This window comes from Colletes gigas, unplaced genomic scaffold (assembly GCF_013123115.1).
Source record: "Colletes gigas isolate AHSC1104 unplaced genomic scaffold, ASM1312311v1 Colletes_gigas_Sc00012, whole genome shotgun sequence".
In the NCBI taxonomy this organism is placed as follows: Eukaryota; Metazoa; Arthropoda; class Insecta; order Hymenoptera; family Colletidae; genus Colletes; species Colletes gigas.
This window is the reverse complement of record NW_025106641.1, coordinates 174564-196019: the sequence shown is the minus strand read 5'-3', so window position 1 is coordinate 196019 and position 21456 is coordinate 174564. Positions and strand designations below refer to the sequence as shown.

Here is a 21456-nt window from a genome sequence, read left to right as displayed (position 1 = left end):
ACAAAAAGCACATACAAACTACAAAGTTTTTAAAATATTTTTTATGGGTCTCTTAAACAATGTTTGATTTATATTAGCTATTTCCCATAATAAATACTTTTGCTGCTCTGAGAAATTTGTGTTTACTTTTACGAACGATAATACAAGTTTTCCAAAATTTTTCTCCTTAGCAAAATCAAGTGCTTTCTGTGACAATAGTTTTACGAGTTTATCATTCGTCACAATATCCGTTTTAATAAATATTAAATTGTGTAGAATGGGAAGATGCCAGGACTTGAGTTCTTTTGCATGAGATAAATATTCCCTATGAAAAATAATCACCATTCGTTAATATAGTAAAATACATTAAAATGTAGAGAAATAATAGTAGTCCAAATACCCACGTAATTAGAACAATGTTTCTTCGAGGTTCAAAAGCATTTGCTATAGCATTAACGATTGTTACTTCTTTTAAATCAACATTTAGTAGAGGAATAAAAATGAATTTCTGAACATCATCCGGAAACTTTTGGACACATTCTACGATAACAGATAATAGTAACCTTGATGGTTCTTCTAGAGCAATTATCTACAAAAGTGATTGAATAACGTCAATTTGTTTTTACAGTGCAAAAATCTTTGATCATCTAGTCCTTACAGATACAAAGTTAAATTATTTATTATCGAACCGTTACCTTTGGTAGTAACAAATGACTGAGAAAAATTGCTATATATTTCATTTGTTGTTCTAAAGTCATATTATTCATGGAACAACAAAAATTATAAGCACCCGTTATACTCAATTTCTTTTTTAATTGACAAACTACATCCACAAGTTCTTCGTCTACTAAATTCTCTAATTGATTTAGATCTAATTTTCCATTAGAACACTCTAATCCTTCAAAAAGACATTCTACAATATCAGACTTTTGCGTAGTTGTCTGTTTCTCTGTTTGATCAAAATTTTTTTCCAATTGCGTAAAATAAAATTGAGTAGACGGTTCGATATCATCGAGTATCATGGACGAAGCGTTATCATCTTTGCTGCTCTCATCTGTAATTTCTTCTTCGCTTGTGTACATTTCTTCTTCCTTCTAAAATTTACATTGTTGCATATTATTGATTTTATTTTTCATTTTCATCGATAGATACCAACCTTCCCTCTTACAATGTTCCATAGAGGATCAGCCTGGATTATATCATCCTTTAATTTTTCCTTAATTACTTTTAACTTTTCTATGGTATATTCTGACAATGTATGGTCTTTTAAAACTTTATTTTGGTTCATATTTTTAATAATAACTCCCTATATATGGACAAATGTAAGGAATACTTTTCGTATGTTTTTAGATTTGCAAATACCAAGAACTAATTCATGTATGATCGTTTTTCGTTTGAAATTAACATTTAAGATAAAAATTACAAGTCAATAGTTCTAAAATTTCAAGTAAATTTAATTCGTGATTCACATGATCGAAAAGAAGCACCGAATTTCCCATAATGATCAAATCTTGTATTTTAAAAGTTTTGTGCAATGTTAAAGATCGAGAAATTCATAAAAGAACGTGAGATAATAGCATGACTGTTACAAGTACCTACATACATATGTATGTATACATATACAGGTCCATTTGATCTGACCTATTAGGGATGAAAAGCAAGAATGTAGTAATATGCAAGATAAATTGTTAAGATCAAGTTAATTTTCAATAGGCCGTACGACGTAAAATACGCTAGACGTCACTTTCTGACAATTCAAGCGATGTGTATCATAGAATCGCGATGATAGTCGAGAGGTTAACGTCGGAGTGATAGAGTGAACATCGAGCAATACGATATTCGGGAGTTTACGTCAAATCAAAGGATCACAATTCTCTTCAATTGTTTTAACAGGAAACGAATTAAAATATTTTAAATCAGAAAGGTTACATATATGTATTAAGTAAAATACAACATCCTCTTTCGAGGTATAAATTTTACAAGCGAATATTTACTTTAAATCGTTTTAATGCACCGTGATCAGTGAATTTTACATTGTATATGTATTTCTTAGAGTCTGGCATGATTCATGGCAACCTGTTGCAAACGTACTTTTTGTAAGAATATTTAAGTAGAAAGCAAAAAGCATATGGATGGAATTTAGCTTAAAGTATTTCAAGTATTCGTCATGTATGTAGCTTGCTCATTAATGCGTATATGTACATACATAACAACAGTACATGGTATTGTTTCCATAAATGCAAAACTGGTTTAATTAGTGGAAAACCCAGATCGTCGCGAGGTCGTCGAGTATCAAGCGCGATACACAAATTTTTCAACCGTACTAGAATTCGTTTGATCCGTGTTTCTTCAATTTTCATTTTTTCCCCTCGCAGATGACGAAACACGTGATTAATACGTGATTATTTGCATAAACTTTTGTATTCCAGACGATGTCAGTGTGACGCGTAGCGTATTTATTATTGGAAAACGTACGTTTGCTCGATTGTAAAAGTCTCAAGAAACTTACTGTTATCGCAATTGACATATATTTTGAAGAAAAAGTTTCGATATGCACACAGGTTGGCCAAAGACAATGCAATACCTTGTACAATGCATAATGTGCGTGTAAACGAATATTGGATATCGGAGTGTGGATAACGCAAGGTTTTGTAGTTAAAGAAATTAAAACAAGGGACAGAGATAACGTGCAGGAATTTTTTTATAGCAACAAATGATCGTGGAGAAAAATGCCGATATTTTCGAAATTATATCGTAGATTTCATATGTTAACGACCGATGCGATACCCGAGCCGCCACGAATAGAAATCTCAGGAAATACGCATAACGTAAACCCAAACGATGCAAATGACAGAACCAACGTGGAATCGACGTTTGTGCCTGTCGCGTCGGAATTACAATTCGAACGAAACAATAAAACAGCATCGGACGAAAAGAAATGTTTGCCAAACGATGCAGCACCTACGAATACTCGTTCTTCCAAGACAGAGGAAAACTTTGATGACATAAAATCTTCGGCGACCGATGCGAAACAGCATACGAGACCGAATGTTAAAACAAAAATGAAACCGAAACAACATAGGTATTGTAAGTACACGCAATGAAATTGTAGCTGCACACTACATACTTGGCGCTTCTTCGTGTCGAAACAGTAAATATCTAAACGTTAATTTTTTCGCAGCACATGTTGTCAATTACAACATAGTTAATTCAAACGGAGTGCAAATTGGCTCGACGACCAATTATATTTGCAAATTTCCTACAAAAAGTGCCGCATCGGCGGAAGAATCATGGTCGAAATCAAAGATAAGAGAAATGCCCGTGGAGGTAGAACGTTTATGCGCTTGTACCAAGGAAATTACATTGAACGATATATTTATTATTAAAACTCACGTTGGACGCGGCTGGAAAGACGTTGCCAGAAGGCTGTTATATTCGGACGGTCAAATCGAACAATTTGAAGAGAATTATAGGTCCAGAGGAATAAGTGAAGTAAATTAAACTATTTCTCTGTTGCAATATTAAATTTATATCCTATAAATATATCCTACTAATTATTGTCTTTCAACGAGGTTCTTTTTCCAGGTAATTTATCAGATATTTCTTGATTGGAAACAAGCTAACACGAAAGACGCAGAAATCGGGAATTTGATAAATCTGTTATGGACTTGCCAGGAATATGATTGCGTAGAACGGTTAGTTTTCGCTCATAAGGATTCAGCTTAATATCTTTTAATTGTACACATTAGCTAGAAAAGCATAAGGAAATCATGTTTTGCTTGACAATTTTTTATTTAGATGTATTATTGCATTTATTTACTGAACAAAAAAAACTGTCTCTGTAGTAAAGCACTATATACAAGATAGTTAATAGTATATTAATAGTTTTTATACATTTTCGTTATATAATAAAAATAAAAATAGTATTTACAGTTACCTGAAAAATTTAAACTACATGTTTGGATATTTTTATCTTACTATATTTACATACACTTTCTTTTTTAATATACGTATAAAATTTAATTAATATTATATTTAGAATTCAATATAAATTGAAGACCGAACTCTCTTACATTGCCATTGCACTTGTCGATCGGACATGCCTTAAATTCTGACAAAAAATGTCTTCTCTATGGTAGTAGATCAATGGTGTTTTCTTCTTGTTTTATGTCTACTTTCTTTTTAAAAATATGATTCTTACAATTTTCAAATTCATCCAACATCTCTTCAAGATTTTTGTTTCCATCCAGGACTAAAACTGGTGCTGATACATTAAATAATGTCTTATGATAAAGCCATTCGTCGTGAATGCTATGTATTTGCTTCAAGTATTCCAAGGATACAGCAGTTTCTTCCTTTCTTGCTCTTTTCTTCATCCTTTGGTGCACAATTTCTGGAGATGTTCTTAAATAAACTGTTTTCAAATAAAGGTAGTAGTTGGTTAATAGTACGGAGCAGTATTTTGCATCTGTTCCGCGAAAGCATAAATATGTATTACCTATTAAATCTGTTTCTATATTAGCATTTTTTATACACCAATCGTACCAATCTTGCAAAACCATAACTTCTACATTGCTCATCATCTTTGTACGTTTCATATGTTCTACAAAACACATTCCACTGTATACAGACCTCTCCATAATTTTATATGGAAACGGAGTTTTGTACGTATGAAGTTGTAACATTGTTAATTGCACATAGGATTGAAATAAGAAAGAATAACGTGCAGGCTCTGTGTATAATAATTCCTAAATATTGTTAATACATATTTGTTAATTTCATTTTATTTAATACTACTATAAGACGCCAACGAAATTAAATTTATAAACACTTACTAGTAAGTTAGTTCCACCTACATCCTGCCAAAGTTCCACAGGTTCTTGTAGAACTGTTGTATTATTTAATTTTTTAAAATGACTTATGAATGTTGTTTTACCACTTCCTATATTTCCTTCTATGCATACCGTAAATGGTCGACGTATTAACTTGCTACGATTAGTCATTTTTGTTAATACAGTGACCAAAGATTTACCTTCAAGAACAACATAGACAATTTGAAGTACAGCTTAAAACAGTTCATTATTCAACTTTGATGATTTTAAATACCTTTAAACTTGTACAGTATGTACTATTTACAACACAAACAAACTAAAAATGCCAGTCCTCTTTAATTAGATAATTGAAGGAGATGTAAGCGAAGAGGTTGAAATTTTAATAATTCCTCGAAAATAAGCACTTGAACGAGTTCTGATTTTAAGAAAATCACGTAAATGCGAACAGATACATTATACTTTGAGTAGAACAGTTAAAAGATCACATCTGTACAATTAATTTAACTATTATGCCGAAATAAATAACACTGCTTTACTGTACCTACAAATCCCGCGTTTTTCATTGTTAGTTAGAGAGGGGATAAGTAGTTTGGTACAAGAGCTTTTGGCACTGCTTACATCTCTTTTAAATATTTTCAATTATAATAAGGTTATTGTATGATTAATTCAAACTCACTTATAAACATCATAATTTACAAATAAAATATATTAATATGTTTTCCTTTTTCCCTCGTTTATTTTACGTATTATGCACGTGTAATTTATATCATACGGTATGATTCGTCGAACGTTGTACCTCGAACCGGTCGAACCAATGATGCAAACAGACGCATGCCCTCTTTCTCGATTCTCCGAAGCTGCCCGAAGTAATTTCGGACCGCTTCGTGGAAGTCGACAGAGAAAGGCTCACATTTGCCTTCTCGCTCTGACTTCCCAGGCATTTTTACTTTCCGACCTATGTAGGCGCGCATAAGCAAAGTACCCATAATGAAAAAAAAATTTTGTAAAATTTATTTTACGGAAATACACGTTTTAAGACCTCCTGATCATATTTTAATTACTGAAAAAAAAGAAATTTTTTTTTTATTCCCATGTATGAGCACACATATGTATATTATTAATACGATTTTTGAAAATAAATAAAGTAAAACTTATCTCATTGAAATTATTTCTAGAAGTTGAGCTGACGAATACCTAGAAAAAAGTATTGGACAACATTTCATTTTGATTTCGATTAAAAATGAAATTTATATTGTTTTAAATTCGCAGCCATTAGCTCGGCCATTACCCATAATGAAGAAGTTGTTCTTCAAAGGTAACACCGATTACCAGGTCTCACCACGAGGAGGTTGCTGCGAGTGAAGACCCAAAGTGAGACCGATGGAACAAAGTTCGATCAATCTTCCTTTTTACAGACTTAGAACTAACGCATGACGCAAAAAAAAAGATGCCAAGTAATTACTGTTCTAAAACAAAGGAGGAAGCTAAATTGTGGGAGACGCGACACGACGAAACGCGACACAATACTGCACAGTGCAGTAGGAACATGAGGTGCGACACGTACCGAATAGCGGGTCAAAAGGGGCAGCTCGTTACCTCTTAGCAAGTCCAATTGAAGGGGAGGAGAATCGACGCACCAGACACGGGTTCCCCATTTCTCCAACGCGTCCTGCTGGGAGCCCGTAGGACCCAACCCGGGACGTCTTACACAGGAGAGAGATCCTGAGTCGGGGCTACCGCAGACAGGAACAGGTCCCCTCTACGGCCGATGACTCTTTCCCTAGAATTGTCTCACCAGAGGACGGCAACCGACCCTTCGAACCATCTAAACGGCCGATCACTTGCTTTCTACATTAAAGCAGCGGTGACCGGAGAAACGAGACTGGAAAATAAGCTATTAATTCATTCATTACTTGGCAATCTACGCATTAAATAAACTAATATACAATATAAACAGAAAATTAACGTCGTAGGTGGAATTAATGAGATTAAAATGGGAATTGAGAAACATAGGAAAGGAAAAAAAGAAATATTCGACGTTAATTTTACCATTCGCGCCGCGCCGCGCCGCGCCGCGCCTTAAATTTAACGGTAATACGCATGAATCTTGCATCCGTCGTCCTCTATCTAAAAATTGATCTGAATAAAAACTAAAATAAAAATTAGTAGTTATAGACACAAATTAGAACTAATTATGTGAACAAATATAGGGACAAATATAAATATAGGGACAAATACAAATATACAACCAAGAACAGGATAATTAAAAAAATAACAACCCCACGATGAAAGACAATGAGGAACAAAATAATTTGAAAAATCACAACCCAACGAAGTAAAGAATGAAGAACAAAATAATTCGAAAAATAACAACCCATCGATGTCGAAAATAAAGAACAGAATAATTGGAAAAATATCTACCCAACGATGTAATATATGTAGATAAAAGCTGAAAGAAAAAACAATTGAATGAATTATTGGAGAGAGGAACACAACAACGAAATATTACATCCCTATATATAAATAGAAAACACAATAATGGTATTAATTATATGAATATAAATATATGTATGTATATACCAATCGGCGACACCAGTCAGCATCGCAGAATCAGAGAATCTGAAACAGAAAGAAAAACGCGTGACACTACCCCCGGCGGTTCCACGAGTACTGAAAAGAGTCGGTCAGTTGTGCCCGCTTTTATGCAGTCAAGCCAAAGAATCAACGAACCAATCAGCAGCCAGTCAGCAGTCTTCCGGCTTCAAGAAGTTCTATAAAAACCGTGCCCCCTGGCGGGCCCGCGGCAGATATCCCTCAACCACTAAGCAAGACGGACCGTATCGAGATGAAGAATTTAATTGAAGATTTCCATTCAATCAAAATCGAAGATGGCGGCCAAGAAGATGGTTCACGAGCAGCGGCCAAGGGACAAAACCGGTCTTTTTAAAGACCAAGAAAATCTCATTTGTGGGAACCGCTAAACTGAACAACTTTTATATTTAACAACTCAGAGACACTTTACATCTCTGTTTTGTAACAACTTTTATATTTAACAACTCAGAGACACTTTACATCTCTGTTTTGTAACAAGTTTTATATTTAACAATTCAGAGACACTTTACATCTCTGTTTTGTAACAACTTTTATATTCATATTGAATTGATATTAAGTAAACATTCTTTGCTATAAGATCAAAAAATTATTGTTTGAAATAGTAGAACAATTAGAAAATAAATCGTTTAAAAATAATTTCGAAAGTCTTACTCGATAAACTATATTCAAACGATTTATTTCCAAAGTATTGTTTTATGTCAAACATGATCAGGGGGTCTTGAAACGTGTATTTACTTGTCAATTTTTCATTCATTATGAGCTTTGCTTATATATTTGTGTCTAGATAACTTGAATTTAAATTCAAATGGTAATGAAAAATCAATGACGCATGTTTGTACATTATTTTTTAATCCTGGACTCGTTAATGGTACTTCTCTAAGATTAGATAAGGACAGTAATGGGGAAGAAAATTTAGTGTCGGTGCCTTCTGGTTCGTAACATTTAAGCTTTTTATTACAGTCTCTCATCATGTATTTCATAAAACCTCTCCTTTTATTCATTCCTGATTGCAGAAATGCATATATAATTCTAATAATTTTTAAACTTATTACATTGCTCAATGGATAGGAATGGATTGCTCTATTTGTACAGGACAAATATATAAACGTCGAACCAACAAGTCCATAAAATATGCAGGATAATTGCCCATAAGAAATTCATCTACAAACAAATTAGGTACATTAGCTAGTGCATTAGTGGTAGCAGATTCTGACCCCTTTAAGCATGTCTAATATTTCAACTTCGTTTTCTTCCTCTTCTTCTTCTTCTTCAGTCTCCATTTTTATCAGTTTCTTCCGTGTACATTAGACTATTAACATCTCCACCAAATTTAAAAATTCTGTTTATGGAATGTGTTGTGGCACGAGCTGCATATTCCTGTAAAAACCCCAATGGAACAAGTATTTCTGCAGATGCATTTGTATAGCCATTTATATTGATTTCTATTATGCTTAATATTTTTTGTCTTACGGTTTTAGGTGATCTACATAGTATTCCAATGACTGCTCTGTCCAAGGTGTAAAATCCACTCAACCATTGTAAAGTCGCTTCTATACAATACTGTCGATTACTATACCTTTTTCTTGTTATTCGTCGTAACTTTAAATAACCAAAGAAGTTTCTAAATGTACCACGTTTTACATAATCATTGCCTAGTAATATTGCAGCTAATGGCAGTGTAGATTGACTTAGACCTCTATAAGAATTTAATAAGTGTTCAACTTTATAAATTTTACAACGTTTCGTGTAACCATTTCCAGTTGAACTTTTCACCGTGTAATTGTCCAATGTATCAAATGGTATGTACAATGTCCCAAACACATAAAAATCTGAATCATAACTCGATACAGGACAATTCAATATCCTTGCTACAGTAGCTATAGCATTATCAGCTTCGAATAAGCATTGCACATGACGAATATTCTTCTTTCTCATGACATCTTTGAAAACTTCCTAAATATGTAAAGGAAAAAATTTCATTTTCTGTTGACAGATCGGAGAAAAAGATGATGCTGTACGAACCTTTTCTCTAGTTCTAGATATAACTGTTTGCAGTTTCTTATCCTCGCAACCACAATCGATCAAAACTAATGGTACTGCATTGCACTTTATCAAATCGTCAAAAAAATCCGATACTCGTTGAGCGTAATTATCGTAATCACCGACAAAAACACAATTGCACTTGTACGAATTATATATTTTACAGCTAAATAACTAAATACATATCACATGGCTCGAATTATTCCAAATAACGATCTGAACGATTGTTTATGAAAGTTATTAAACCCGGAATACCCATTTTGAAACCTATTTATTAATTTACACTTTTCTTAATGTTTCATATCACAAACTAAGTTCGTTATGCGTATATCAATATTAGTTATGCATTTTTACATAGGTTGCATGTAACAGGTACTCAAATTTTGTGTCATTCGTTATTTTATTTGAATCAAAAGTTTGTTAAATATTATACTTTGACTACTTGGATAAATCAAAGAAATACAAGAGCTGTGCATAATGTTTTTGCATTGATCTTTACGATATTACAAACCGGTATAATAAAAAATAAAATTAGATAGTATACTGATCTTGCATAATTAAGTGCATTGACGGGCGACAATACTAACGACGAATTTCCTTCCTATACATATAGACAAATATACCATGTTCAGTTTTATTGCATAACTTGTTCCATAACAGAGATGTAAAGTGTCTCTGAGTAGTTAAATATAAAAGTTGTTACAAAACAGTGATGTAAAGTGTCTCTGAATTGTTAAATATAAAAGTTGTTACAAAACAGAGATGTAAAGTGTCTCTGAATTGTTAAATATAAAAGTTGTTACAAAACAGAGATGTAAAGTGTCTCTGAGTTGTTAAATATAAAAGTTGTTACAAAACAGAGATGTAAAGTGTCTCTGAGTTGTTAAATATAAAAGTTGTTACAAAACAGTGATGTAAAGTGTCTCTGAATTGTTAAATATAAAAGTTGTTACAAAACAGTGATGTAAAGTGTCTCTGAATTGTTAAATATAAAAGTTGTTCAGTTCATTGCATAAGTTGTTCCCACAAATGAGATTTTCTTGGTCTTTAAAAAGACCGATTTTGTCCCTTGGCCGCCATCTTCGATTTTGATCGAATGTAAGTCTTCAATTAAATTCTTCATCTCGATACGGTCCGTTTTGCTTGGCGGTTGGGAGATAACTCCCCCGCGCGGGCCTCAGGGGGGTCTCTTATAAACTTAGGTGAAGCAAGTGCCGCCCTATCGGAGTGTCGCCCCCAGCGGACTGGCTGCTGATTGGCTAGGGATTACTTTTCTCCGACTGCATAAAAACGGGCACAGCTGATCGACACTTTTCAGTACTCCTGGAACCGCCGGGGGTACTGTCACGCGTTTTTCTTTCTGTTTCAGATTCTCTGATTCTGCGATGCTGACCAGGAAGGATCACCGTTTGGTATACATGTAATTATATTAATACAACTAATCCCAACATTGTCTTTTTTGTTTATATATATATATGTATATAGGTGATGTACTCTATTTGGGTTGTTCGTCTCGTTAATGAATCAATTATTTTTATTTCAGCTTTTTTACATCGTTTTTTTACATCGTTGGGTCGATATTTTTTAAATTATTCTGTTCTTGGTTTCTTCATCGTTGGGTTGTTATTTTTCCTCATTTTCCTCATTTTCCTCATTTTCCTCATTTTCAACATCGTGGGGTTGTTATTTTCCAAATGATTCTCTTCTTGATTGTATATTTGTTTCTTTGTCCTTATATTTATTATTTATTATTAATTAATTTGTTTGTTTAACTACTAATTTTTATTTGAGTTTTTATTCAGATAAATTTTTAGAGGGAGGACTTCGGATTCATCTGCACGTAAGGGCATTAAATTTAAGGCGCGGCGCGAGTGTAAAAATTAACGTCGACTATTTCTTTTTCCTTTCTTATTCATTCCTATGTTTATTTCAATTCCTTAATCTCATTAATTCCACCTACGACGTTAATTTTCAATTTACATTGTATATTATTTTATTTACTGCGTAGATTGCCAAGTAATGAATGAATTAATAGCTTATTTTCCAGTCTCGTTTCTCCGGTCACCGCTGCTTTAATGTAGAAAGCAAGTGATCGGCCGTTTAGATGGTTCGAAGGGTCGGTTGCCGTCCTCTGGTGAGACAATTCTAGGGAAAGAGTCATCGGCCGTAGAGGGGACCTGTTCCTGTCTGCGGTAGCCCCGACTCAGGATCTCTCTCCTGTGTAAGACGTCCCGGGTTGGGTCCTACGGGCTCCCAGCAGGACGCGTTGGAGAAATGGGGAACCCGTGTCTGGTGCGTCGATTCTCCTCCCCTTCAATTGGACTTGCTAAGAGGTAACGAGCTGCCCCTTTTGACCCGCTATTCGGTACGTGTCGCACCTCATGTTCCTACTGCACTGTGCAGTATTGTGTCGCGTTTCGTCGTGTCGCGTCTCCCACAATTTAGCTTCCTCCTTTGTTTTAGAACAGTAATTACTTGGCATCTTTTTTTTTGCGTAATCTAGTGTGTAAAAAGGAAGGTCGATCGAACTTTGTTCCATCGATCTCACTTTGGGTCTCCACTCGCAGCAACCTCCTCGTGGTGAGACCTGGTAATCGGTGTTACCTTTGAAGAACAACTTCTTCATTATGGGTAACACCGAGCTAATGGCTGCGAATTTAATACAATATAAATTTGATTTTTAATCGAAATCAAAATTAAATGTTGTCCAATACTTTTTTCTAGGTATTCATCAGCTCAACTTCTAGAAAAAATTTCAATGAGATAAGTTTTACTTTATTTATTTTCAAAAATCGTATTAATAATATACATATGTGTGCTCATACATGGGAATAAAAAAAAATTTCTTTTTTTTCAATAATTAAAATATGATCAGGAGGTCTTAAATCGTGTATTTCCGTAAAATAAATTTTACAAAATTTTTTTTTCATTATGGGTACTTTGCTTATGCGCGCCTACATAGGTCGGAAAGTAAAAATGCCTGGGAAGTCAGAGCGAGAAGGCAAATGTGAGCCTTTCTCTGTCGACTTCCACGAAGCGGTCCGAAATTACTTCGGGCAGCTTCGGAGAATCGAGAAAGTGGGCACGCGTCAGTTTGCCTTTGTCGTCTTCCCGAAACTCCACGAGCTCACGTACTTACTTACGCGTATCTGGCATGAGGGAGTGTGCACCCGACGGTGCTTTTCTGGCATCACTGATTTGCTGTAACATCCTAAATTATTACCAACGTATGAGTTTACAAATACTATAATACGACTTAATGCAATTCTGTTTCATTATATTTGGAATCTGATACATAAAAATATGAAAAAAGGTCACATTCTTTTTGTCATTTGTGGTATAAATTATGCGGATTGTTAAAACAAATGATTAAATTATATTACCCCACATTACGTTTTATTATGTTTTCCTAAGTATTGTTAAATAATAGAATAATTTTGTTGCCGAGTTTCTCGAACAAAAATCATTTTTGTTGCTTTGATTTTGTTAATTAATTAAAATACAAAGAATAAAATATACGAGGTTGAAAGAAAACAATCATTATTAAAACCTCACGTATTGTGATCACGTTTACTGATAGATATGGATTTGACACTAGTCAGTAAAGAGGTACAAATGGTACAATTAACTTCAAAAAATGATTTGGTAAATCAGTTTTGAATGCTGATAAATTAACGATCGGTTAGATCGTCTTGTAGTTTTCATTGACGATTATTCATTGGAATTTTGCGTTCTGTTCCCTGTCAAATAATTATAAACTTTTGAAATTATGATTTTTAAAAATATTTTCTATTATCTGTAACTGATATGTAGCAACAATGTTAATTGTAAGTTGTTGGTATACAATTTTTACGCTTTTGCACTTTTAGGGTTCATTCCTAAAGTATTTACGTGGCCAGAGCAAGGTTATGAGAAAATTGAATATTTAATAATTGTTAATTTTGCGGCAATCGAATTATAATAAGGACAATGCGAAATTTTGTGAGCGATATTGTAATTTGGTGAGTTTCACTTATAATTTAAAACAATAATAATGTTAAGTATTAAATACATTTCTTTCCAAACCATAATACAATAAATTCTGGCTTGTTTGTTGTCTTCTATGCAAAGAATTGTGCATTACAGTCTTGTTTGAATTTTGCTATAATACATTTATATAATTTTTTTATAGCTTATTGCTACTACTTTCGGTGAGCCTTGTCTTTGGAGTTAGCGAAGTCATTAAGTCTCTTGTGAATAACGGAGACACATTTTTAAGGTCTTCCTCCTATAATTGGATTATTCGATTATGTTTAAATTTATTAAGTTATGCCACTGTATTATTGCCGGGTTACCTTATCTATAAATATGTGCGTCGTACCAAATATATTCAAAGAGGAGGTAAATAAAAACAGTTAATAAGTTTAAAAAGACTTGTAAATTTTTTTATGAACTGTATATATATTGCTTTTGAGCAGGTAAAGGATGTATTCCCAGGTTGGTACATTCGTGTTTTGTGGGTCACTGTGAAACAGGACTTCTGGACTCTTCTTACACAACTACACCATCTAATCATAATCAGCGTACTTTAGTTCAGGAAGCTTTACTACTCCTATATTGCTTCTTCGGATTGCTAGTCAGTTTTTTAACATGGGGTTATTTACAAGAGAAGATAATAACCCAAGTATGATTCCTTTAACAGATTACACAGGCATTATAACATATTACAAATGTTGCAATGTAATATGGTCGAATACTGTTTTTGTAACTAGATGTTTTTATAACGTGAAAATATTCATTTTTAGGAGTATGTGAATGCTGCTGGTAACAAAGATCGTTTCCAAGATTCTCAATTTCTAGTGTTTGTAAATCGGATTCTTGCATTTTTAATGTCAGGATTATATTTGATAGTTCAAAGGCAACCTCAGCATAAAGCACCTCTTTACAAATATGCATTTTGCTCTTTGTCAAATATCATGAGCAGTTGGTGTCAATACGAGGCTTTAAAATTTGTTAGCTTTCCAACACAGGTGGGTGTAATTTTTTATTTTCTTCTTTCATTTTAAGAACTATGTTTAACATCTGCATTTATTTCCAGGTATTGGCAAAAGCTTCTAAAATCATTCCAGTGATGATAATGGGAAAGATAATTTCGCATACCACCTACGAGTATTACGAATACGTTACAGCTATACTTATTTGTATCGGAATGACTCTATTCATGTTAGATAATTCTGATTACAGAAACGGTAAAATGTCTTATTTTCATAGAGATAGATGCGTTAATTTCGTTGATTGTATTTTAATATTTTTAGGCGGAGCTACTACTGTTTCTGGTACTACTCTTTTAGGAGGCTACTTACTGTTAGATAGTTTTACAAGTACTTGGCAAAATGCGTTATTCGTGGAATATGGCGCAACAAGTGTACAAATGATGTGTGTAGTTAATATGTTTTCCTGTTTATTAACTGCCATGTCCTTATTTCAGCAGTCAAGTTTTCCTCTCATACTTTCTTTCATGTCAAAGGTGATTTCAGCTCTGTCTACCGGGTTATGCGTAATTATAATAATAATCGTTTACGATGCAATTTTAACATTTGATTGTTATAGTATCCTGGATTCATTATGGACTGTTTACTCATGTCGATTTGTTCCGCAAGTGGTCAGTTATATATTTTTTATACAATTTCTAAATTTGGGCCAGTAACATTTGTGATTATGATGACTCTTCGACAGGTAATAACTTTGTTTCGCATCTGTGCTACTAGAATATATCTTTATATAAAATGTTGTTTCTTCTTTTAGGGTTTGGCTATATTGTTGTCCTGTTTAATATATCATCATCGCGTAACAGCTATTGGTATATTAGGTGTATTGTTAGTATTTGGTTCAGTGTTTTTACGGATATATTGTAACAATCGACTGCGTGCTATTAGAAGACGTAGAGCTGCGGCAAATAGTATAAAAGATTAATTACAAAACTGAAAAGTATAGGTGCAAATTCCGTAAGACTTGTATATTTTTTTTTGTTTTTTTTTTTTTATATACGAAATATTTTTGACTTCAAGTCATTAATCATTTTTATAAAAGTATTAATAATGTTGTTTCTACGTTTGTTTTTATACGTACTTTATAAACAATTGATAACCTCAACTGTTTATATATTATTCCATAATATACTTTTGAGTAGAGTACTTTTAAAATATGTACTAAAAATGATTTAATCAGGAATGTGTATTATTTATTTGAGAAGTATTTATTTTATTATAAATACTAGGTGTAAATATCATGTATTATTGTATACTTTTTAAAAAAAGATGTTAATAAAAAAAAGGACGCATCTTAAATTGAGTGTTTATGTCTATTTTTATTATGTTTTATGTACATATTTGCATTGTCGATAGTTCCTTTGACTAAAACGATTTTCCATCTGTTCACTGCCTGTAAATAATTGCAAAGGTACGAAAATTAATTAAATACTCACGACTTTTACGTCGTTTCTATTTTCTCCATTCATATATTGTATACATTATAACATTTACAGGTTTCTCACATAAAATTTCAATTATTTCGACGTTATTTTGATGTATTTGTAAAGAGGATAGAAGGAAACCAAGGTATTGCTCACTCTTCGGGAGAGGGAGGACGATAGATAGCTATAAGGCACAAGATGGAAATAATTAATTCGGATGCCAAGAGGACTAGTTGTATGCTACAAAGAATTACTTCCAGTCGCAGCACATAATTTTGCCAGATCAAGAAGTACAATGTAGCTAACGAGCTAGGTACGGTTAAAATAACTCCGATAAGAATTGGTAGTCCGTGTTCCGTCAAGTTTCCTTTTCTTCCAAGATAGATTCTGGCACCTTCGGTGGTTATAAGGAAGAACAAAAGTGCAAACTCTGTTAATGTCGTACTGATACCAGGCGAAGGTAAGTTTGCAGCCTTGAAGAATCCCATGCCCAATTCACAAATGGCAAACATACCAAAATAAAAGGAATTTAGGTACATAAGAATTTCGTACGTTAAAGAGGAACTGGCTATTGTGGGCATCCTACCAAACTTTTATCAGCATACAAGAGCCATGCATGTATCAGGTCTCGTGTACCGTAAAATTATTCGGTCATGGTTTCTTCGTTCGGAATATTCTCTGTTTTGTCGTAAATATTCAGAAATATTTATCTCTTTTTAATGCAGTCGAACGAAATACTTTTACCATAATCCTTTGTTTTTCTTCGTTCGATTCCATTAACTTCTCTAAATACACTGCATCATCGTTTTTTCATCGCTCGTTTGCATGCCAAGTATCAATTTACTTTTAACCGTAACAAATTGAATCGAGGCCCCTATAATACGACAACATTCTCTTTATCAAGATTAAATTCACGAAAAGGGAATATATATACTTGTTGAAAATTTTTTTCCGAATATGTCATAAATGCATAGATGCATACGTACTAGGTTCAGAAATATAATTATGTTGTTAACATTATCTCGATATATTATCGGAAAAGTCTGTTTTAGGTAAAGTACGAGCAACAAGCAGATTTGGTTAGAAAACTGTAAACATGAACAAATCTATAGGATATCGAGTGACTGTAATTATCTTTTCTTCTTGTTTCTTCGAAATACCGCTCTTTCGTTTTCTATTCTCGATGCAACATGAATGCTCCAATCACACAAGATCTTGTAATAATTTATAAGCAAAGTATATACGCTAGTTATTTATTCTCATGAAACGAGAAGGGTCGACTCGAGACTCGAGGAACCATCCGGCAGTGTTACCAAACGGGGAAAGAAGAAACTCGTACCTACCTTGAATTGAATTTGAAACACGTATCTTGGACACGCGATAGATCAATGGTATGTTTAGAAAATTTTACTTGAACGTTTATTTTAAACATAAACGCGTACGGCATTATTGGATCTCGTGACGATTTTGATTACGCAATATGCGTGCATTGCCTTAATGGAGTTTTAACGAAGAACGTATTTTTCAAAGTTATCGGCCCTCTTTACCACAAGGCGAACGGTAGTGTATAATTATAATGGCATTTTATTCGAACCTTTCAAGAATACTCCGCTCGAGCAAATTTCGGCAAAATAGACGAGAAAATTGGCATAGAAGAAATTGCAAGTACACGGCACCGATTCGATTTTATCGCACGTTGGCGAGACGTATCAACTTCGAGGGTTCGAAACGAGTCGTTCAGGCTATTCTTATTCTTTCTTACGAGCCTAAGCATCAAGCAGAAACGCATACGAGTAAATCGTTGATAACCGACCCGGAACACGAAGGTTTCTTCGGTGCAACCCAGAATGCTATTTTAATTCTGGCAAGAATGTTCGTTATAGGATCTATCGTTACCGGATTGGCTATCGCGTATTTGATCACGCGTTTCACGCGCGGACATGTCTTCCCTACGATACTTCGGAAAAGTAACTATACCATCGAAATAGAAATGTACAGTAGTGCCCGTATAAGTGACCGGATTTTTGCCCACATAACTGACCGTGGTTATCCCCACCAATTCTCGAGCGTAACTTGACGCCGCGCCGTGCCGGTCGTTATCGATACATTGTATAAAATATTATTAATATATTAAGTATATATTATTAAAAATTATTGTAATTTACAATCATCGTGGCCGGTCACGTGCTTGGTCATTTATGTGGGCCCTATTGCGATCATTAATTTTATTTTTGCTTCGTTCAGACTGTTTCTCTTACGATACCATCGAATTTTTAGGTATCGAACTACTCGGTCCGATATTTATAAAGTTCGGTCAATGGGCGTCCACTCGGAAAGACTTGTTCCCCGAGGATATTTGCTGTACGCTTTCGCAATTGCAACGTACCGTCTCCCCGCATTCCTGGACCTACACGAAACAATTGCTCAAGTCTAGCTACGGTTCTAATTGGAGGAACATATTTGTGAAATTCGAGGACAAAATACCGATCGGATCAGGATGTTGCGCTCAGGTATAAGCAGCAAAGGGATTTCGAACGCTTTCAGTTTGCAAAATAAAGATGCACCGACACGTTATTTTTTCCCAACGTTCGATCGACAGGTGTACAAGGCTTGGGTGGATCTGAACGCTCGGGTCGAAGTAACACGAAAGTCTCGAATACCTACGTTCGTGCAAAGTAAATTAGAAAGTCTTTTTCTCTAATACTAATACTCCGCTGTTTCTGTCGTAAGATACACTCCAGGACAAAAAGATGGCACATGAAAATGAATATTTTAATATGTTTACATCTATGAGCATGTTTATAGATATGTATACAGGGTGTTTGGCCACCCCTGGGACAAATTTTAACGGGAGATTCTAGAGGGCAAAATAAGACGAAAATCAAGAATACTAATTTGTTGATCGAGGCTTCGTTAAAAAGTTATTAACGTTTAAAGTTACGCGTGCAGCTGCGTGCGCCCGCGCGCGATAGGTTGGTCCCAGTGGTTCTCAGTGAGAAAACTGTAATGCTGTCGATACGTCGGCTGAATTTGTAACGTTTGGTAAACAGAAATTACAATAATTTGGAAGTTTGCTATCTTTTTGTTCCGGAGTGTAGACGGACGGACAGACGGATGGGCGGATGGGCGGAAGTTTCAATTTGACGAAAGTAGTAATTTCAATTGTTGCGCCGGTTCACGGTACCGCGTAGTTCTTAAAGGAATCTTGTTACAGTTATCGAATACCTGAATCTCGAATGGATGATCACTTTCGTTGGTAAGTACGACGACGATGAAATTCAACAGGATACCACGCACAATAGGAAGTTGCAACCGGTAGCGATAAAAGTTCTGCATCCTGGAATTAAAGGCCAACTGAGGTACAATGGTCCCGATATTGTATTTACATAACGCAAATAAATTCATTCCGTTGAATATTTCATCGACTTTTCTTTCCGTTTTATTCTTTTTTTAGACGAGATCTCACCATTATGAAGGGAATTTGCAAATGCGCGACGTACATCGTTCCACAATTGCATTGGCTCAGTCTTCCCGATTGCATCGACGAATTCTCGCAGATAATGGAGAATCAAGTGAGTGTCTAGCAGGGCCCGCAAAATTGTTAGAATGTTGAAGCTCTGCTTTCTAAAGCCGACGATGCTCCTTCCGTTTCACCTTAACCATTCATCTTTGTGATTCTCGTAAAGGTCGACATGCATCTGGAAGCGGCTAATCTGATGAAATTCTCGAAAAATTTCTCCGGAAAACGGGACGTAGTTTTCCCACTTCCTTACACGAATTTCACGCAGCGTGAGATACTCGTGGAAAGTTTTCACGAGGGCACGCCTATTTCTGATTATCTGGAATACAACGATACCAAGTTTCAAGGGAAATTAGCTAAACTAGGGATCAGAACGATCTTGAAAATGGTGGGCGATCGTTCAATTTAATATTCGATCGATTTTTTATCGAGTTCGTTGGCCGTAAATGTTAAGAATTATCGGGAACGACCGGTCGGTTGTGAATTACAGGTATTTAGAGATAATTTCATTCATTGCGACTTACATCCTGGTAACATCTTAGTTGAAACAAATATCGAGCCAAGCGGAAGAATCTGGGCCTGGCTTTGGAGATTTATCGATCCTGATTACTTGCCAAGATATCCGCGATTGGTCATACTCGATTGCGGTTTGGTAGTATCGCTGAACGATCGCTGTAAACAAAACCTTAGGGACGTTTTTCGTTCGGTATTGATGGGTAACGTATGTACAGATTACTCCACTATTCTCCCCGTTCATTTTTTTATCCATTCAAAGGACGAACATTTCTTTTCGAATAGATTCTGACGTTGTTCATTTTCAGGGTGAACTGGCGGCGGAGTACATTCTGGATCATAGCTCGCAAGCGTCTCTAGATCCAGAGGGTTTCAAGAGCTCGATGCGCGATATTGTCGACTCTCATCTAGAAAGCAACGTCAATGTAATTTTCCAAACGTTTGCAAATGCATTAAAAGACACGAAAGAAATTCGAAATGTTGTTTTCCATGTAATGATTTTTGCAGGTGAGCGTGAGCACGGTCGTGACCGAATTATTTTCCGCGATGGTTCGGCACCGAGTCAAGCAAGACGGATCCTTCAGCAGCGTGATTCTGAGCATGGTGGTGATCGAGGGCCTCGGACGTAGCCTCGATCCGAATATCGACATATTCACGGAAGTTTTGCCGTTCATTTTTACTAGCCCGCTGTACGACGGTTGAGCCAACGCGAATTGTCAAAATATTCAGTTGTGGTAATAATTAGAAATTTCAACGTTCGAACGATCGTGATCGATCGCTGATAATAAGAGGAATTTTTTTAATTCTTCGCTTACTAACAACGAGTTGTTTTGTCGAACACGTTTGGTCGGCTAAACGCCGAATAAAGAACCACGCGAGAAAATTCTTGCTTTAACGGCATCGCGTTAAACGAGTTCCGAGGAGGATTCCGATTTTAAAGCAGACCACTGAAACGTGTAATCGCAACGGACAGAATTCCGGCGAGTGACCAGTTGTCCGTGATCGCTTCCTGGTTGGTCAACATTGGTCGATCATCTTCGGTGTACCGATACGCTGGCCATACGCGCGCGCGTGTGTGTTGCGTGTCCGCTCGAAACGCGCGAGGGCTAAGCATAGGTGTACCGCGTGTGCGTGTGCGTGTGCGTGTGCGTGTGCGTGTGCGTGCACACCGACGCGGAGGTCAAACTTTTGTCGGATCGGAAACTTTCGCGAGAACGGTTACATTGCAGAAAACGCTCATTTCGCACGGTCAGTAAATTAATTATTTATTTCGTACTACGGTACGCGACTAAATAATACTCCTGACGTAATAACAGCACAAGTTCCAATTGTAAACTCGTTCTTTTGGTTTTTCCTTTCAATGCTCGTCTCTGGTATCGTCTCTCTTAATGTTATCGCAATCATAGAAGCGTGTTGAAACTAGCGGCTCGAAGCATTGGAATTTAAAGTTACGCTTCGAAACGTCAAGGTCGCGAGCAACGATACGGTAGACGGTTACGAACGAATTT

At 35.3% G+C, this 21456-nt stretch overlaps 7 protein-coding genes across 11 annotated transcripts; 3 read left to right on the top strand and 4 right to left on the bottom strand.

The window, feature by feature from the left end:
• Nucleotides 1-18: 18 nt before the first annotated feature.
• Nucleotides 19-2193, bottom strand: LOC122398990. Its single transcript, XM_043399275.1, has 5 exons — nt 2071-2193; nt 1136-1620; nt 675-1073; nt 384-568; nt 19-304 (listed from the first exon to the last, which is right to left on the bottom strand). Exons 2-5 carry the CDS (start codon nt 1265-1267, stop codon nt 19-21), a joined length of 1002 nt encoding a protein of 333 aa, XP_043255210.1. The 5' UTR covers nt 1268-1620; nt 2071-2193.
• On the top strand, nt 1956-4341 carry LOC122398992 (protein immune deficiency). Its single transcript, XM_043399279.1, has 4 exons — nt 1956-3066; nt 3161-3471; nt 3565-3674; nt 4230-4341. Exons 1-4 carry the CDS (start codon nt 2709-2711, stop codon nt 4267-4269), a joined length of 819 nt encoding a protein of 272 aa, XP_043255214.1. The 5' UTR covers nt 1956-2708; the 3' UTR covers nt 4270-4341.
• On the bottom strand, nt 3863-5604 carry LOC122398991 (deoxynucleoside kinase). Of its 3 annotated transcripts, XM_043399278.1 has the most exons (4): nt 5488-5604; nt 4815-5011; nt 4478-4727; nt 3863-4393 (listed from the first exon to the last, which is right to left on the bottom strand). In XM_043399278.1, the coding sequence occupies exons 1-4, from the start codon at nt 5498-5500 to the stop codon at nt 4110-4112; spliced, it is 744 nt and encodes a 247-aa protein (XP_043255213.1). In that variant the 5' UTR covers nt 5501-5604; the 3' UTR covers nt 3863-4109. The 3 variants fall into 3 exon arrangements, with proteins under 3 accessions (XP_043255213.1, XP_043255211.1, XP_043255212.1); XM_043399276.1 differs by having other exon boundaries at nt 3863-4727; XM_043399277.1 differs by lacking the exon at nt 5488-5604 and adding an exon at nt 5116-5481 and having other exon boundaries at nt 3863-4727.
• A 3089-nt stretch (nt 5605-8693) lies between these two features.
• LOC122398898 (protein asteroid-like) lies at nt 8694-9614 on the bottom strand. Its single transcript, XM_043399163.1, has 3 exons — nt 9447-9614; nt 8895-9377; nt 8694-8801 (listed from the first exon to the last, which is right to left on the bottom strand). Exons 2-3 carry the CDS (start codon nt 9357-9359, stop codon nt 8694-8696), a joined length of 573 nt encoding a protein of 190 aa, XP_043255098.1. The 5' UTR covers nt 9360-9377; nt 9447-9614.
• Nucleotides 9615-12986: 3372 nt separating this feature from the next.
• Nucleotides 12987-15577, top strand: LOC122399166 (adenosine 3'-phospho 5'-phosphosulfate transporter 1). Its single transcript, XM_043399622.1, has 9 exons — nt 12987-13073; nt 13334-13465; nt 13636-13844; nt 13922-14127; nt 14249-14473; nt 14542-14692; nt 14759-14970; nt 15054-15179; nt 15249-15577. Exons 2-9 carry the CDS (start codon nt 13434-13436, stop codon nt 15414-15416), a joined length of 1329 nt encoding a protein of 442 aa, XP_043255557.1. The 5' UTR covers nt 12987-13073; nt 13334-13433; the 3' UTR covers nt 15417-15577.
• Nucleotides 15578-15990: 413 nt separating this feature from the next.
• On the bottom strand, nt 15991-17632 carry LOC122399167 (transmembrane protein 216-like). Of its 3 annotated transcripts, XM_043399624.1 has the most exons (4): nt 17510-17546; nt 16902-17003; nt 16559-16789; nt 15991-16505 (listed from the first exon to the last, which is right to left on the bottom strand). In XM_043399624.1, exon 4 carries the CDS (start codon nt 16494-16496, stop codon nt 16068-16070), a length of 429 nt encoding a protein of 142 aa, XP_043255559.1. In that variant the 5' UTR covers nt 16497-16505; nt 16559-16789; nt 16902-17003; nt 17510-17546; the 3' UTR covers nt 15991-16067. The 3 variants fall into 3 exon arrangements, with proteins under 3 accessions (XP_043255559.1, XP_043255560.1, XP_043255558.1); XM_043399625.1 differs by lacking the exon at nt 16902-17003 and having other exon boundaries at nt 17510-17632; XM_043399623.1 differs by lacking the exon at nt 17510-17546 and having other exon boundaries at nt 16902-17225.
• Nucleotides 17492-20650, top strand: LOC122398897 (uncharacterized aarF domain-containing protein kinase 2-like). Its single transcript, XM_043399162.1, is given in 8 exon segments — nt 17492-17882; nt 18193-18425; nt 18515-18590; nt 19130-19274; nt 19370-19487; nt 19602-20156; nt 20257-20391; nt 20456-20650. Coding segments are annotated over 8 exon segments (1848 nt in total).
• Nucleotides 20651-21456: the final 806 nt, after the last annotated feature.

Bases quoted from the DNA above. Each gene is read 5' to 3' on its own strand.
- LOC122398992 (XM_043399279.1), top strand. From the start codon at position 2,709: ATGCCGATATTTTCGAAATTATATCGTAGATTTCATATGTTAACGACC. The intron at 3,067-3,160 runs GTAAGTACACGC...ATTTTTTCGCAG, and splicing joins ACCGAAACAACATAGGTATT to CACATGTTGTCAATTACAAC. The intron at 3,675-4,229 runs GTTAGTTTTCGC...GTTTCCATCCAG, and splicing joins GAATATGATTGCGTAGAACG to GACTAAAACTGGTGCTGATA.
- LOC122399167 (XM_043399625.1), bottom strand. From the start codon at position 16,496: ATGCCCACAATAGCCAGTTCCTCTTTAACGTACGAAATTCTTATGTAC.
- LOC122398990 (XM_043399275.1), bottom strand. From the start codon at position 1,267: ATGAACCAAAATAAAGTTTTAAAAGACCATACATTGTCAGAATATACC. The intron at 1,074-1,135 runs GTTGGTATCTAT...TGTAAATTTTAG, and splicing joins GGAACATTGTAAGAGGGAAG to AAGGAAGAAGAAATGTACAC. The intron at 569-674 runs GTAACGGTTCGA...TCACTTTTGTAG, and splicing joins GTCATTTGTTACTACCAAAG to ATAATTGCTCTAGAAGAACC.
- LOC122398898 (XM_043399163.1), bottom strand. From the start codon at position 9,359: ATGAGAAAGAAGAATATTCGTCATGTGCAATGCTTATTCGAAGCTGAT. The intron at 8,802-8,894 runs GTAAGACAAAAA...GGGTTTTTACAG, and splicing joins TATGTAGATCACCTAAAACC to GAATATGCAGCTCGTGCCAC.
- LOC122399166 (XM_043399622.1), top strand. From the start codon at position 13,434: ATGCGAAATTTTGTGAGCGATATTGTAATTTG. The intron at 13,466-13,635 runs GTGAGTTTCACT...ATTTTTTTATAG, and splicing joins GTGAGCGATATTGTAATTTG to CTTATTGCTACTACTTTCGG. The intron at 14,474-14,541 runs GTGGGTGTAATT...ATTTATTTCCAG, and splicing joins TTGTTAGCTTTCCAACACAG to GTATTGGCAAAAGCTTCTAA.
- LOC122398991 (XM_043399276.1), bottom strand. The intron at 4,728-4,814 runs GTAAGTGTTTAT...AACAATATTTAG, and splicing joins TAGGTGGAACTAACTTACTA to GAATTATTATACACAGAGCC.